This window comes from Lytechinus pictus, chromosome 6 (genome assembly GCF_037042905.1).
Source record: "Lytechinus pictus isolate F3 Inbred chromosome 6, Lp3.0, whole genome shotgun sequence".
Taxonomy (NCBI): domain Eukaryota; kingdom Metazoa; phylum Echinodermata; class Echinoidea; order Temnopleuroida; family Toxopneustidae; genus Lytechinus; species Lytechinus pictus.
The window spans coordinates 27,085,995-27,104,382 of record NC_087250.1 but is presented as its reverse complement, the minus strand read 5'-3'; the positions used below and the strand labels follow the sequence as shown (position 1 = coordinate 27,104,382).

At 34.9% G+C, this 18,388-nt stretch overlaps 1 protein-coding gene across 1 annotated transcript; it reads right to left on the bottom strand.

Annotated features, from left to right (window-relative positions):
• Positions 1 to 3,182: 3,182 nt before the first annotated feature.
• LOC135154450 (uncharacterized) lies at positions 3,183 to 18,053 on the bottom strand. The gene is made up of 2 exons (XM_064100594.1): positions 17,944 to 18,053; positions 3,183 to 7,956 (listed from the first exon to the last, which is right to left on the bottom strand). The coding sequence occupies exon 2, from the start codon at positions 7,924 to 7,926 to the stop codon at positions 6,265 to 6,267; it is 1,662 nt and encodes a 553-aa protein (XP_063956664.1). The 5' UTR covers positions 7,927 to 7,956; positions 17,944 to 18,053; the 3' UTR covers positions 3,183 to 6,264.
• Positions 18,054 to 18,388: the final 335 nt, after the last annotated feature.

The window sequence follows — 18,388 nt, the reverse complement described above, 5'->3', positions numbered from 1 at the left end:
CATCGAATTTTCCCTCTTTTATTATTGTTTTGCTTTTTTGTTACCGTTCCAGTGGATGCCGGTACATTATTATCAACACATACCGTCTCTGTTGACACGCAGAAAAATATTATCAACTTAATAGAACGGTGTTTGTTGACACGCAATGGAATATTATAAACATAATATACAGGCGAATTGTGTTAAGATTTTATTTTTCGTTCGGGGTGAATTCCTAATGAATATATCGCAAATTCATAAAGAAGACAATTTATGAAGTTTCGCTAATAATAAACTTATGGTTTTGTCTAGCGTACAAAACATACAGTTAAGCATTCTTGTCAAAGAGAGGGGTGGAACTTTCCCCTCCAACCCCTCTCCTCGTTTCTATATTTTCTTATAAAATTTATTTGCGTATAAACCGTGCATCATGAACTCTTTCGGTAATCATTTCTGTTTGATTTATGTAACTCTCGTTCGGAATTAAATCATAATGAATATTCCAGATCTAATTAATATTTCTTGCTCAAGAAAAACATTTTATAACCATAATAAAGCGCTGTTTAGTTTTTATGCAACGATATTTACTATTTGTCTATACAGTACAGTTCAAACAACCATCATGTCTAATTTATTGAATAATAATGATAACAATAATAATAATAATAATGATAATAATAATAAAATTAATATTAATAAAAATAGTCCGTCATAAAGCGCCATCTATCTAGAAACAATTTATTTCGAGGCGCATTGCTATCGATGTTACCCCGGCTTTAGCTTAAGGTGCCTTTCAGCGCTCAGTGCATTTAAGGAATCAATCCTGCCGGGTACCCATTTACCTCACCTGGGTTGAGTGCGGCACTGTGTGAATACATTTCTTGCTGAAAAAAAACACGCAATGGCTATGGTTCGAACCCTTAGAGTCAGAACCACTAGACCACAATGCGCCTATATTGCATATTAGATTTATTTTTAAAAATCGAACTCTGTTGTTTAAGACTTTAAAAACGTGTTTGAACTTTTAAACAACTGTTCTTAACCTCAACGTTCATATAGCAAGCAATGTTGTAAAAAAAAAAGAGAGAGTCAAGTCCAGCCTCAGTGGCTTGCATTTTTCTCTAAACATCTTGGTAATCATTCTGTCAAAATTGAAAACAATATACCCAGCACTATTGTTATAAGCCTGGTTGGCATGGTTTGGGAAAGATAGAAAATATATTGTAGCGTGTTTTACATGTGTATTTACACTTACAATGATCAATGAATATCTTATTCGATCAATAATTTTACAACTTTTCAGAAAAAAAAATGCCAGCTCTCACCCTCCCTCTCCCTCTCTGTCTTTACTTTTAAAATTAATCGTTTCATTTCAATTCAAATGTAGATTGCATATAGCTTCTGATTTTAACTGATTTAATGCCCAAAACCACATCTTTATCAAGTGCTTCAATGTGAGTGTAATAAAGACTTGAAAGAGCGCCATCTTTTGATATAGAATGGAAGAACATACGAAGGGGATTTCCCCCAATAGATGATATCCAACTTCAGATCATTGCCACTTTCCGGAGGCCAAAAATACTGGGGCTTCTAATATCTAATGAAGTAGAAAATCACTTTCATTGGGTGATTAAATATACCAGGTGAGTTGCTAGGTTTGTCTATGCATATATTATATTTTGTTAGATATACTTGAAGCCCCCTTCCCCATTGAGGAAGTACCATGAAAACAGAGACAGCATCCCAACTATATTTAGGAACCTTCAGACATAACAAGCTCAGTTTTTTTATGCAGGTTATTTTACATATTTCACTTTCATTAATTGACATTGTCATAATCTTCTGTATTCTGTATAATTTTATAGTTAAATGTATTTCTTTTATTGTGTTATTATATTTTGATATATTACTTTGGTGAAGCATTGAACATAAATTTAATATGACAGTCATGACAGTGGTGTAGTTCTTTGCATACACTGAAGTAACATAATGGTCATGTTTAAAGGGATGGTCCAGGCTGGAGATGTTTATATCTCAATAAAAATAATAAAATTCAAAAAGCAAAATTTTGAAAATTTGATCAAAATCGGGTAACAAATTACGAAGTTATTGAATTTTAAAGATTTGCATTACTAGGCAGTTCTATGGATGTCCTGATGAATATTCAAGAGGTGAGCTGAAAATGTCTCATCCCCACATGTATATAATCAAATGTATTTCTTGTATTGTGATATCATGTTTTGATGCTTTATTTTGTTGAAGCATTGTACATGAATTCAATATGACAATGGTGTAGTTCTTTGAAAAAATTGAAGTATCATAATGGTCACATTTAATATAATTCAATATTATATAATCGTACTACATTTCCTGGTTATACAAAAAGTAAGAAGCGTTCGGATTGTTTTCTTCCTCTTCTTTTCTCTCTCTCTCTCTCACTCTCACTCATTTTTCTCTGCGATTCCTTCTTTTCCCTATCTCTTAAATTCAATCTTTCTTGGCAAGCCCCTGCGTTGTTTCCTTTTACTTAATTTCGACGAAGCCAATTCTATCTACGTAGATTAAATTCACCCTTTCTTCAATTTTGTTATGACTTACTATGATTGACATAGTTTGTGATATATCCAACTTTGTAATTTTATACTTTGTTTCATAAGAAAGGAAAATTCTAATACAAACTCAATTACAAATTCACCTCCATCCCCCATCTCTCTTTATCATTTCTTGTCTCTCGGTAGTTCTTTAAATTGCCCCCCCCCCCCTCTCTCTCTCCCTCTCTTATTCCTCCTTTTCCCCTTGTCTCTCAATTTCTCCCCCTCACTCATCCACTTCTATTCTCTCTCTCCCCCTCTTTCCCAGTCTCTCTTTTCACTGTCTCTCCATTTTTTCTCTCCCCTTCTTCCATTTTCCCTTCCCCTCTCTCTCTCTCTCTTCCTCTCTCTCATCTTTTCCATCCCTCTCATTTCCATCTCTTTATCCTTTTATTTGTATCTTTTTTTCTCTCTCTCCGTTCTTACTTTCCTCGTCTCTCCATTGTTTTTTCTCTCACTCCCAACCACTTTGCCAACCCCTCCCTCTTTCTATATATCTCATCCTTTTATCCTTCGTCTGTCACCATCGTTCTATATATTATTTTTAATCAGTCCTACATGTCAGATATACTCATTTGTAAATTAGAAATATGAACTGGATGTAGATTTTTTGGGGGGTTTGACATTTAATTTCGGTTATGCTGACAAAATTACTTGATTACAAAATGACATAATCATATGTGCATTAAAATACACCCTCCTCATAACCATGATGATGACTTCAAAATACACCCTACAAAGATTCCAACCAATTTAAAATCTTAGATATTTATTCAGAACGGTTGATAATTGGATCAGTAATCTGTATACAACTATATATTGCATTGACAAACCTTTCTTGAAATGTACTTATTAATACTATTATCCATAATAAAGATATTTCCTTTCCATTTCCACATGACTATTTTCTGCTCCAAAGTAGGTTAGAATTATGTCGTATAGATTAAAGTCCATGATACATCCACAAACATTGTTTTTTTTTTCTATTCAAGAAGTGTTCGTAATTCACATAAAGTGTATATGAAAATATATTTCATTAGAAGTAAGACATATACTTTCTATTCTTCTAATCAAAGTAATATTTACATGTTCACTGTTCTAAGCACATGTACTGAAATCACCCCCACCTTCATCACATCATCGGTTTCACCGCTACTGCCAAAAGCTGTATAACCAATCCTAAACAGTCCCTTTTTTTCTTCAATGAAAATCTCCACTAAAGTTCCAAATACTTTACATGGTGACATTCTAATAAGCATCTTTTTCATAAAAGTGAACATGGCAAAGTTTTGACTATTCTCTTCTTTTTGATCAACAAGGTCTCTACTTCCTTTATACCTGTATATTTACCAGCAAGAAAATGCATTCTTTGTACCACATATAAAATCAGAGATTATACAAGAGATAACGAAACAGATTTTTAGAATTAAAGTTTATACCTTTTCTATTCATATTAAAATCTAAAAGCGCTTCTTACATACATCACTCTATGAACTATGAAATGATTGTGAGCTATACCGCACCTAATATTTGTGTAGTGTCCATTTTTATGAAACAAACTTTGATCATCTGCACATGAAATACTGAAGAACTACGACACATAATACAAACTTTTTTTTATATTTTTAGCAAAGGCTCTTTCGTACATTACATAATGATCGATAGTTGAAAGAACAATCTGCACAATTATTAATAATACAGCTGATATTTACACGATATTGATTATTTTTACAATAAATCTGATTAGAATCTAGACAACATGATTATCACTATCAAAAATAAATATAACCCCAAACTTTATAACCATAAAAATCATATAGAGAAAAAATGGTGATCGTGCAAATATATATATACGTTGATGAGAGAGAAAGGAGATATATGAATATAAAAGAGATTGGGTATAAATATATACGTTGTGGAGCGTTGTGACCCAGTGGATTAGTCTTTGGACTTTGAAACAGAGGGTCGTGGGTTCGAATCCCAGCCATGGCGTAATTTCCTTCAGCAAGAACCTGATCCACAGTGAGCTGCACTCAACCCAGGTGAGGTAAATGGGTACCAGAAGGAAATAATTCCTTCAAAAGCTGTGTGCGCTATAAACGCCTAGCTTATCCGGGTATTATAGGAGCGCCTTGAGCACCTAACAAGGTGGATATGTGCGCAATATAAATACCCTATATTATTATTATTATTATATGAGAAGGGGATATGAATGTATTAAAGAGAAACAAGTATCAAATAATTTACTGAATTCTATCTGATATCAGTCTTGTAGAAAGATTGAATATAACTATCAACAGCATAACATGTGTCATTCGCTTAAACACGAGTTTAGAATGTACACAATTAAATATAGTGTATTATCTAATATCATCACTATCGCTAACAATACACATTATGATAAAACATTCTTATTCGTAGTCAGATGCCTTATCCATTGGGCCACAGGGCTTATTGAATCACAAACGCAAAATATTCGTCATGTCGAATTCTGACTAATAGGAAAATATGAACATGTCTTATCAATGTACATCGTGTGTGTTACTGAATGTTAATGATTTTAATATCCATTAAGGCAGGTTCTTAAATTGTTATACCATTGGCCGACAGGGAAAATAATAAGATGATGTAATCAAATTTACCTCACTAGTGATGTATGATGAATGTAGAGGGCGCAAAATAACATCATATTTTGCTACCGAATGTTATAATTTCTAGCGAATATTGCTGTCATTTCTACTGAATGCTGCCATTTCTTTGAATGTTAAAACATTTCTACGCAATGTCATCATTTCTACAGAATGTTATCATATTTACAGAATGTAATCATTTCTACGGAATGTTGTCAGTTCTACCAAATGCTATCATTTCTACCAATTGTTATCATTTCTACCAATTGTTATCATTTCTAACGAATGTTATCATTTCCACCGAATGTTGTTATTTCTACCAATTGTTATCATTTCCACCGAATGTTATCATTTCTACCAATTGTTATCATTTCCACCGAATGTTATCATTTCTACCAATTGTTATCATTTCTACCGAATGTTATCATTTCCACCGAATGTTATCATTTATACCAATTGTTATCATTTCTACCGAATGTTATCAAATCAATCGACTCTTTAGATACTTATATCCTGATCATGTAGACAATGTGGTATGATGATGGTATAAAGATAACTTCATTTACTGATATAGACAACAAGTAACATTAGTGGATCAGGTGTGATATGACATGTACAAATGAAAGAAAATAAGGACGGTTTAACAAGTTATTAGAATACCTAATTTAAAGAGTTCTGAATGAATATATATATAAGGATTGACCATAATGTGTACAAATGATTAGGAAGCGTAATAAACTGATTTCGAGAGGATTTATAGGCCGGGGGGGGGGGGTTAAATTATGTCTATTCTCCTCAAGTCCATTATCATATGAATGAATAAGGATCATTTTATATCAAACATCGATATTTATGAGGTTTAAATTCTTGTTACTTAACATTCGTAATATCCATCAATCTTCGTTTCCATTTAATTACAACATGTTCTTCTTTTTTTCTCAAGATAAAATCAACTCAAAGAGTGGATTGGAAACACAATGAAATCAAGCACAAACAATGTAATCAGTGATCTATTTTTTTTTTCTTACAAAATGTCACAAGTTATTATTTATAGTGTGGATGATTCACAAGATTAAAGTCTTCTTGTAAAGATGAAGTTTGTCTCCATCACATCCTACGAGGTTACCAGAAGGAGTAACAAGACAATGACTGCTGGGGTGAGGGCGATCTGATTTCACGTATTCCACGATCCTTCTTGCCTGGATGATACCATCACGTGACACCTGATCAACTGCGTATGTATTACGCGCTCTATCCCAGTACGCGATGTAGAGTGTGTCTGTCAGTTTGTCAACGAGACACTCTGACCAGACCCACTCATCACAGTGTATGACAGCCTTCCGTTCTCCTGATCGTGAGATGACAGTGTATTTATTATAATCTGTCTTCACAACGATATCACCTGATGACAAGGCTTGTATCCCATCCCACACCTTCTTACCCTGCATCGTAATAGTGTTTACTATCTTATCATCAGCAGGATTGATGACGTAGATATTAGACTGATTGAACTGACCAGCGATGATCATCCCATCCCTGTCAACATCAACATACACACTATAATATACGGCGTATCCATTCCTTGGTATGCTGATGTCTCTAATCACCTTCCATTGTCTGTCATAGAGAGTGATGCATCCATTCAACCTGTCACCCGTGCGATCACCTGTCCCCTTACCACATACTATTACGTTACTGTCTATGGGCGCACATGATGTAACACGCACACCTTCATCAATGACTTTCTCTGTGTGTTGAGTGTTGATGTTTGTAATATACATGTCACTGTTACGTACTTGCACACATATCTCATCATCACTGACTAAACCACGCGCACACGGGTTATTAACAACCGATGGAATGTGAATTGACTTGACAAGTTCCCATTTACCGATATACCCACCAATTCTACCATAGTATTCTCCACCTACTTCCCTCTCTACAAACTTCATTCTCTCAACTTCATTCTGTATTCGGTCAAGACAGTCGCTAACATCTTGATGAACATTCAAACTTAAATTTTCATCAATAGATGCAAGTACTTGAGGAGCTTCATTCACCAATGTTTCATCATGTTGGTTAATACGTGTGATGGTTGATTCAATGTTCTCTACAGTGTTTATTACATGCTGATTCTTATCAGTCAGATCCTTGATCTTCTTAGCAACAACTTCGCTGATTTTCTTTGCATCTGCTAGAAGTTTTGCTTCTTTGTGTTTGATGATTTGTCGCTCATTTTCTCTCTCGGTGTTGCAATCCTTGATCCGTTTTTCTCTCTTCTCATTTACTAGTCTTATTTCCTCATCTGCCTCCTCGTTAATAACCCTAATCATCCTGTTCTCCTTTTCTCCAACAGAATCGATCTTGTCGTGATATGAATCTTGAATGTTGTTGTCAATTGTCCGAAGATGAGTACTTCCAGACGTTGACACAGTCTTTATTTTCGTGCTGAGGGCTTCCAATTGTTTGTGAAGTCCTTGAACTTTTGGCCGTTTTTCATCTAGCTGTCTTCTCCTTTCGAAGATGACATCCTCGATGTCGTCTAGCTCACATGGTTTCTGACTGTGATCTTTGGTAGCGCATGGATGACAAATAGGAATTTTGTGTTTCTTACAGTAAAATTTGATTGGCTCACCATGCTTGTCACATGACCAGGTCATGTCATGACCTTTCCTTGTACGAAGCTCGACCTCTCCACCCTTCTTTGTTGGGAACTTAGACGCCATGATGAAGAGAAAATAGGGACAGTAGCCTACCTAAAACAAAAACAACAAAAAACCGCAAGAAAAGTTAAAATGAATTTAAAAAAACATTTGAACAAAAAATTACGAGGGTATATTAAACATTCTCTCGCTTTCTCAGAAACCTTTACAGTGAAAGTGTTCTCACATTTAATCTTAATTTTTCTTGCGTTGTTTTGTGAACCGATAAAACAACGCTTAATTGTAATAATACTTTTTTCTCTCTTTAGTTGAATTGAGATCCTTGTATAATGTATTATTAAACACGGATACACAAAGAGGTGCAGTGTATAAACATATTAGGATGTATGGTTTTTATTTTTAGCTCATGATAAACGTGGATCAGTGCTCAAATTGCAAAGAATTTTGGAAATAAATTATGATAGTGCGTAGAGAAAACGACAAACAACGTCAAAAAGATGTCTTGTATGTTTAGGGCCCAAATTTTTTATCCGCAGTGAGCATACTTTACAGCGAAATTTAAATGTTCGAAGAGAAAAAAGTCTAAAGGTTCTTTTCATTGTAAAAAATGTTATACGAAATTCCTCCTGTATAGAATAATGATAATAAGATCCGGGATTTCGTAGGAGGGGCCAAAACCTGACCTGATTTTGGCGCCCTTTTAGAGAGAAAAAAATGCGCCTCGTCCATCCCCGCCGAGCAAAAAAAGTGTTTTAAGGACGTTCCACAGTTATGTTTGTGCGCATCATGATCTGCGCATATTTTACACTCTGCGCGCTGACGTCACAATGGATGAACTGGTGATTTAATCAGCTGTAGGTATAAATGTGAGCTGATTTTTCTCCTTATCTGCACTAACTGCAGATCCGATGTGTTATTTTATGAAGCTAATAAACTAGGATTATTCCATCATGTCCATGGAACATTTTTTTTTCCTCTACAATTTCAAAATAGTTTCTCTGTAGTGCTGCAAAGTATGATGAATATGACCTCGAGTTTGAATAAATGGAAAAGTGGTTCGGAATTTTTCCTCACATAGATACTGCTTTTGGCACGTTTTCGGGTGTTTTAAGAAACAAATTTGCTCTAATAAGAGTGCTACTAGTTTGAAAATAAGCACACGAACCCATATTTTTTAATGCTTGCACCTCTTAGGTATACCTTCCTCTACAACTTTGCAAAGTTTGGTGAAAATGACATGGGTTTTGAATAAAGTGTAGCATTTATTGTACTTTTGTAGTTTCTTACTGAAATTTCACATTTTTTAGATTGGGATTTTGTTATCTTTTACGCCATTTTGAAAAACTGACAGTGCTGTTAAACTTACAATTGCAAACAAATAGCACTACAAATAGATTCTCCATTATAACGATACAATAATTACCTCTCTTGCGAAATTTGATGACTTTTTCATGTATTTTGACTGAGTAATAGAGGTTTAAACTCATTGTAGTTATCTTGCTCTAATAAGAGTGCTGATAGTTTGAAAATAAGCACACGAACCCATATTTTTTAATGCTTGCACCTCTTACATGTCTTAGGTATACCTTCCTCTACAACTTTGCAAAGTTTGGTGAAAATGACATGGGTTTTGAGTAAAGTGCAGCATTTCTTTTACTTCTCAAGTTTGTTATTGAAATTTGAAATTTTTAAGGTTGAGTATCTTTCCCGCAATTTCTAAGAACTGAGAGTGTTGATAGACTTAAAGGAGCAAACAATTGATAGCAATATACATAGATTATCCATCTTACGGATACAGGCATATTGCAGAATTTGATAATGTTTTCATGGATTTTCACTAAGTAATATGACTTTAAACTCAATGTTGAGATATCGTGAGGTCTAAAAATGCCAATTTTTTTGGATGCGCAATTCTTAAGAACATCATCCATTTTGGGTTAACTTTGAAGCTCTATAGCAAAACATCAAGCACATGAACCCATGTTAATTTTTGCATATTTGGAATATTCAGGTGCTAAAGTATCTATGTGCAAAGTATGATAAAAATGACATGAATTTTCAATGTTTGGGACCAAGACTACGGAACCATTCGCATTTTAGACGGTATTACAGACTTGTGCTTGTTTTTGGTGCATTTTATGCTGTTTCAAGCCATCTCGCAATACTTTGGACACTGATAATTTGAAAACGAGCACATGGACCCCATAGTTTAAATGTCTTAATTTCTTCTGAATATATTCCTCTACAAATCTAGAGAGTATGATTGAAATGACATGGATTTTGAATGTTTGGGATCAGGACTAAGGAACCATTCGTATTTTAGACATTTTGGGCGGTATTAGACTTTTGCCCGTTTTAGGCGTATTATAGATTGTTTCAACCCAACTCGCAACACTTTGGACGCTGATAGTTTAACAAGGCAAACGCCAAGCGTTGTCTCGCCTGCATATTGCAGTCATGAAGAGACTGCATGTCAAAACTATGCTATATGACTTCTGAGGCTGTCAGCAGTTTAGGGGGTGAATTGTGGTTCTGACAGTTTACATATGCATTAATGGTATAGGCCTACTTTATCCCTAGAAAATCAGATAACACTAAGAATGCTGTTAATACTATGAACCTATAATTAATAATATAAGCACTGAGTTCTGAATTAAAATGTTAGTGTTAAAAAGTATAAAATTATAAAGTTCATGTCATTAGAGGAACAAAGTAGTGTGAAAGTTCATTGACCTTTGACCTTAATCAAATTCAACTCACATTCGAACCTGACCTGCACCTTCAAGAGATGGACCTCTGTTATGAATTTGGCGATCTGCGGAGACTATGTTTTCTAACACAGTATACAATATTTTACAAAGTGCTTTTGCAAGGATCTTGTAGTCAATGTTCAACAATGAAATTGGTCTCCAGTTGTCTATTACTCTCTTGTCACCTTTTTTATGCAACAATGTAATGACAACCTGTTCTGGCTTTCAGACAACTCTTGACTTTCAAAGCCTTCGTTTAAACTATCGATCAACATATACTTTAAATCATCCCAGAAGCACCGATAGAATTCAGCAGTTAGCCCATCACTGCCGGGAGATTTGTTATTTCTCATTATTTTTTAACGCTTCAAAACATTCCTTTTCTGTTATTAAGCCTACACAAGCCAGTACATCATCCTCAGAAAGAGTAGTTAAATTTGTATTTTTTAGGTACTTTTTTTTATTTCGGAATGTACACTTAAAGACTTTTTTTAGTATAAGTCTTTGTAATATTTTGTTATTTCTTTAAGAACGTTTCTATTACCAGTAACGATTTTTCCATTTTTATTTATACAGTCAATTTCTTTTTGTTTTCCATTTTTCTTTTCTAAATTGAGAAAATACTTGTTAGATCTTTCGCCAGATTCCATCCACCGTTCGCGAGATCTTACAAATGCGCCCCTACATCTATGTGCATACCATTTTTCAATATCTGTTTTCAGATCGTTCATTCTTGCTATGTCGTTTCTTTCGTAATTACCACTGTCAACATTCCTGCACAATAACATGTACTTTTCGTACGTTCTTTTATACCATTCCATCTTTTCAATTTGCTTTTGCTTGGCGAATTTCATGGTAGACTCTCGAATCCTTATTTTTTACATAATGTCCCATTTGGTTCTTGCATTCATATAGCATTGAAATGATGTAGAGTTTATAATATACTTAATATGTTTCTTATAGACAGAATCATGTAATAATGAATTATTAAATTTCCATGTCCCCGTTCCTCTCGTAACACTTTCTATCCTTAATTTTAGTGATATGGCACAGTGATCACACTTGATTGCATGTCTGATATCAGTACTTTGGACATTACAATACAATGATGAAGAAATCAACCAGTAATCAAGTCGAGATGATATAACTAACGTTAATTGACGCCAGGTAAATTGTTTTCCGAGTGGATACCATTTTCGCCATACGTCACTTAGACTAAATTTATTCTGAATATTTTGTAACCCTTTCATTTGTTTATAAGCCTGTGAACAACCTTGGGAATCAAGCTTGGGATCTTGTACACAGTTCCAATCACCTCCAAATACGAGTAAATCACCCTTTTGTTTTATATCTTTTATCCAGTTATACATTATCTTGAAAAATATTTCTTTTTCAGATTTTTTAGTAGGGGCATAAACATTTAGAAGAAAGTATACTTTTTTCTTAACACTTAATCTCACAGCGATTGCCCTTCCGTCGAATTTCACAAAAGTTTCGAGTATTTCAATGTTATCCTGTTTTTTTTATTATAGTCACAACGCCTTTAGAATGATTTGTTCCATGGTTGAAAAAGCTCAGCTCACCACATTTTTATGATCTAAACGCATATTCCAGTTCAGTTGTTAAGAAGGTTTCTTGTAATAAAATTACATTCGCTTTTTGAAAAGATAACCATGAAAATATAACGCCTCGTTTTACTTTATTCCGAATGCCTCTGACATTAAGAGAAATGAGGTGTAGATTCTGCGTTTTCAAGTTAGAACAGATATGGACCATCTCTGCACCTTTCAAGAATAATTACTGTTCAATTTTTTTTTCTTCATTTTTTCTGTTTTCTCCTACGCTTGACGGGGTTTTCCCCTTGTTTTTTAGGGCTCGGTGTTTCGGGAGATAGATACGAGTCGGATTCTTCTTCATCTCCTGAAGCTGTTGCATCTGTGTTTGTTTCTTCCTCTGTGACTGCCGACTCTCGCGAACTTGCTTTCTCGCTACGTAGGTATTCAGATATGCCTGGTTGCCTGGATGACGACGCATTCTTTTGTTGCGATTGGCGGCTGCTTTTAGATCGCGTAATCTTCGGTTCCATAGGTATGGGGTCGTCAGGGTGATGCGTCTGTTCGGTGACGGGTGTAGCTGCATTTCGCTTGGACGCGATGAACTGTTCAATTGTCGCCTGGGCATCGGGGGTGATATCTGCTGTGCGGGTGTTATCAGCCTGTTGTTGCGAGGTGGGCGTGGTCGTATAGCTGCAATCACGCTGAATGTGCCCGGGTTGTTTACAAATGCAGCACACAACCGGGTTAATGCAACTTGAACGATGGTGCCCTTCGTTCAAGCAGTTGGAGCATACTACCACCTTGCTTGTGTTGATTGTGATTTGCCCTGGGTGGAAGATTCTCCCTTTGAAGAGGCCGAAGGTCATGAAACGAGGGAGGGGTTGGGATGGTTGCTGGATGTAAACAGTCCTATCTCCGGTTAGACAGTATGTCAACTGCCCGTCGACACGGAGCCGTTGGTAGGTGGGTTTCCCAACATTTTTATATTTCCTCATCTCTAGTTCGTCACAAATCAAGGAGTCATGGGCTGACAGGGGTATGTCCTTAATTATGAGGCGAATACATCCATCCATTCCATCATTTAGAAATGGATTTTTATCGTATACTGCGATATTGACATTCCTAACATTCATGCCTTTTGTGATGAGCTCTATACGGGCGTCTTGGGACGTCAGATATGAACGCCATAAACCTCCGATTTTTTTAATCCCTCTAATGCCGCTACTTTTTGTTGTACGAGCAATGCACATGAAAAGTTATTCACTTGATACATCTTTGTCATTACTAGAGGGGATGTCCTTGTGTTTCACAAACACCGGTTTAATGTCAGTTGAGTCTATTGGAGGTTTAAACCGGGCTTTTTCTGCGTAGGCCGCCATCTTTCAAAAATAGCCTGGGCGTTAACCTCAAAGTTGGAATCTCAAAATATCAAGACCATGCAACAACATCCAGTTTCCAAATAGATATATATGTTATGTCACTATATTTACCTCAGATTCCACTAGTCCTTTCTCAAAATATATATCCAAAAACGTTAGAAATAGAGGGTTTAATCACTCTCCGGGAACGGTCGTGACCTTATCCAGCGAAGATGAATTGCGCCCTCCAAATCCATATATATATATGTAATATCACTTTTTCTTCAAAAATAATAAATGCGAGCGCGAAGCGCGAGTAATTTGTGTTTCAAGTATTTGGGGGTTTCAATTTCATGTATTTTTTAATCAGAGTAGGCCTAGAATTGTGTGAGCGGGAGGTTAGAAATATTATTGATAACATCCCTTGGGAAGTAATGTAATCTTGAAGGCAATGGCGTAGCTGAGACTTAATTCAGCGGGGAGGGGGGGGGGGCTGCTTGAACATTTGTAGGGGGCACCAAAATATATATGTTTTGTAGAAACCGTCCGAAGTTAAATAAATCATGAGATTTATTCTCAAAAACACGGTAAGGTATCTTACAAGGGATAAATACAAAAAATGTGAGCGCGAATTGCGAGCTGAAATTTTCTATGATAATATGAGAAAGATCATTTTCGTTTTCAGGTTAGAATTTTTAAAAAATGCAGCTCACGCTTTGCGGTCGCGTAAAATCATTCAGGATAAGATGCCTTTATAATAAAAAAAAAATTGATGCGAATGCCAAGCGCGAGCTGATTCTTTTTTTTTTATAATTTATACTGAAAATTGAATTTTTTAAGCATGATTAATTAAGCCATACAAACTAAGGGTGCGAGCCGAGATATTTTCATATTCCCATCTGAAAATTGGACAGTTTAAGCACGTTTTTAAAATAAAGAACAATTTGTGTATCTTAATTTTATGATTGATGCGAGTCCAAAGCCCAGGGTGAAAATGTTATTATACTGACCACAAGTGGAAACCTTTGAACACTTTTTAAGAGGCATGAAAATTGTTGAGAGGATATACTTATCTCACTAATGGATGATGGGAATCTAAAGCTAAAGCAAGAGCTTAATACTTTTTTTTGTTATCCGGGGAAAAGAACAAATATCTTACAATAATAATGATCGGCAGAAACAAACTATTTTTTTTTTTCCGATTGGCCGCCATGAGCTAATTTTTAGGGGGTATTTCTCTCAAAAGACCGAAGTTTTAACTACATCTCAGGTTTGTGCGTCCACACAAGATAGTAGAATAAGGCTTTAAGAAATAACGCGAGCACAAAGCGCGAGCTATTTTTTTTTTATATTTCATGTATAGTGATATAAACTTTGATATTCTGAGCAGTTTTTTTTTTTTTCATGAACAATATGCGTATGTAATTAAATAATTAATGGGAGCGCGAAGCCTGAGCCAAACTTTCAATACACTAATCTAAAAAGGGAGCCAATAATAACAGTGGCTCATGAAGAGGATATTGCGAGCAGGAGTTGAAAATGTTAATATATTGATCTGAAAAGCTACCTGTTAATGAAGGTTTCCATGTAACACATGAGAAGAATACATATCATACATGTACCAATCAATGTGAGCAATAAAGCACTTTTGTAAACATAAACATGATATGTTTTTGATCAAACAATATTAATACAAGCGCGAAGCATAAGCTTGAAACTTTAATTTTCCAACTAAACAATAGGAAATTAATCTTTTGTTACCCTTAAGAGGGTAGGTATCTAACTACACAAAATACGTGAGCGCAAAGCGCGAGCTGAATTTTTTTATTTTCCGAGTTTTAACCTTGACATTTTTAGCACCTTTTTCTAACTGTGAACAAAATAGATTTTTACTAAACTTCTGATACAAGCGAGAAGAGAGTAAGCTGTGATTTTTTTTAAATTTCTGACTTTTAAACTGGGATTGGTAAATGGACATCTAAACTTTATTGAAGCGAGCACAAAACGCAAGCTGAAAAAATGATACCCTGACCTAAAATTTGGAAAGTATAGAAACATTTTTTGTAATCAAGAACTAGTGTTATAGTGCCTTGATATTCGACCATTGCCATGTGGAGCGTTGTGGCCCAGTGGATTAGTTTTCGGACTTTGAAACAGAGGGTCGTGGGTTCGAATCCCAGCCATGGCGTAATTTCCTTCGGCAAGAAATTCATCCACATTGTGTTGCACTCGACCCAGGTGAGATAAATGGGTACCTGGCAGGAATTTACTCCTTGAAATGCCATCGCGCTTGTAAAAGGCTGCGAGGCTAAAGCCAGGGTAATAATATCCAATTAAGCGCATAGGGACGCATTAGGCAGTGATATGCGCTATATAAGCATGTTGGTATTATTATTATTATTAAAGCGCATTAAGGCCAATTTTTTCGAAGCCTTGGCCTAGGACTGTCAAGCCTTGGCCTTGAGGATTTTGAGCCTTGAAATTTCAAGGCATTTTCATTTTTTTTATTTGAACTTTCTATAGACTTTTCTGCATAAAACTTAAATGTTTTATTATTGTGCATGTTAGATAACGTTGATGGTGAATATTACCATAATAATAGTACCATTAGGGCCACCTACTTTATTATTATTAATATAATTGTCATCATTTATGATAATAATTTTGATTATGATAACGAAAAATCTAAATCACCATAACTATAATAAGAATGATAATAATGTTGTACATGATAATAACATTTAATAACTGACCATGACTTTGACAATAATGGTTTTATACTATTAATACTGATATCAAGGATTGTAATCTACAGAGTGTTTTAGCATGGACCCTACAAGGGTTCATGATTTTAGCGATGCATTTTTAATGTTTATTTTTGTCTGAATCAGTTGTCTGTTCAATATGAGAGCACATTGAACAAAGGACTGATATCCTCCGCATACCAGGCTACTATACAAAACTATTGAAATAACTCTGATATTCAATTCTGAACCATCCAATATAATTCAATTGTTTTGTACTATTATGATAATACAGAAAAGAATTATTACAAATGCAGATTAGTTTTAAAATTTCCCTTCATTTTTATCCAGAAGGAATATTTTTAGTCTGAATGATATTAAAACAAAAATTGTTAATTTGATCACAGTTTCGGAAACTTTTGTCAAATTTAAAAAGTCTTGTGTCAATGCCGTGATGAACCAACAAAAGATGAGGGGGCCAAACATTGTCCAAAAGATAAAAATGATTAAAGAGATCGAGCAAAAGAAGACACTCTAATCCTATTTTGTGATAGATTGAGACAAATTTATGTGTATATAATTCACACCTATTCCTTTCCTTTCTTTCTCTTTCTCAATTTTATCTTGGTGCTTGAACTTTTGGGGTGGGCCTAGCCCCAGAGCTCTCTCTTTTACATGATATTGATTATAGTGATACAGGAAAGAGAAAGAGAGAGAGAGGAAAGAGAGGGATGAGGTGTCACAGTTAGCTGGTTGCATGTTCAAAATATGTATGTAACATCAGTTTACAATTATCAGGTTGATAGACAATACATCTCTTCTAATTTTGTATATTTTGCTTTGAGTGTAGTGTCTCAGATTGACAAGACAAAAACAATCTTTACTTGTTTTTTTATGAATACGGTTTGATAGTGAACTTTATATTCTACTATGGTTCCAAGGAAGAACAACAACGACGAAAAGTTTGAGACTTCCAAACATGTTTCTTTGTAATTTCCTGATCACGTGCATAACCATAGGTTTTAATCCGGGGGGGGGGTGCTATATTATCATATAACGTCATACATCAGCGAGAACGAAAATTATGTCTTGCACCGCATTCGTTTACCACGTGCAAGAGTCACCCTCATTATCTCTATGTTTGAGTCCTAATAAAATTGTCCTTCTTCATTTCTTATCATACTTATATTTTGAATTCTCTCACCTCTAACATTTATAGTGTCAATGTTATAGGCTACAGCAAGATTATGTTTAGATTCGATTTTCTATTGACTAGGAAATTTCTCGTATCCCAAGTGTTAATAAAGTAGGCCTATAAATTCATATGAAATGATTCAGGAGTATGTAGTATACCCAGTTGTTGTGTGTCCGGACAGGTTGTGTGTCCGGACGATCAATTTTAGAAAGTCATTTGGAAAAATTTACAAGCGAAGTTTCATCAATTTTTAATACAAAATGTCAGGAAATATTATAGAGCACAAAATAGAAGATGATTACAACTATTGATTTCGTATTTGTAGTGTAATCCAATAACAAAAAAGAAGGCTTCAAAAATATAAAGTGTCCGGACAACCGATCCCCCATCCTATTAGCTTACATGTTCTCCAGTTTATCAATACGGAATAATGAAAAGAAAATACGGATTAGGGTATTCCTAATTATCAAAACTTACCGATAATTTCAGGTTCACACCCTCTGTCTCTGTTCACTTTGTGGATGAATGCGAATATAATCTACAAGTTTTGAACATGCAGTTTTACATCCTGTATCAGTTCCTAGAATGAACAACTTTCACTTTCAACATGAACATTTATTTGCATATTTCCGTCGATCACTTCCGATGTATATGAAGAGCTCAATTGGAAAATGGGTTAGGTCCATTTTTCATCAAATTTGATTTTTATGTCTCAATGTGTAGATATTTAGTAGCTCTATAAGATGATACCAAAGAAAAGTTGAAATTCCTATTAAAAATCGAACTAAAATGGCAAAGAAAAATTACTCTTTTTTTTCAAAAGGGGTTAGGTCCATACAGATTTTTTTTTGGAAAAGAATATCATGAAAAAGATGAAGACAGGTAGATTTCTTTTATACCCAATTTTATGTTATCATGGTAG

Excerpts from the sequence above, each read along its gene's own strand:
- LOC135154450 (XM_064100594.1), bottom strand. The coding sequence starts at position 7,926 with ATGGCGTCTAAGTTCCCAACAAAGAAGGGTGGAGAGGTCGAGCTTCGT.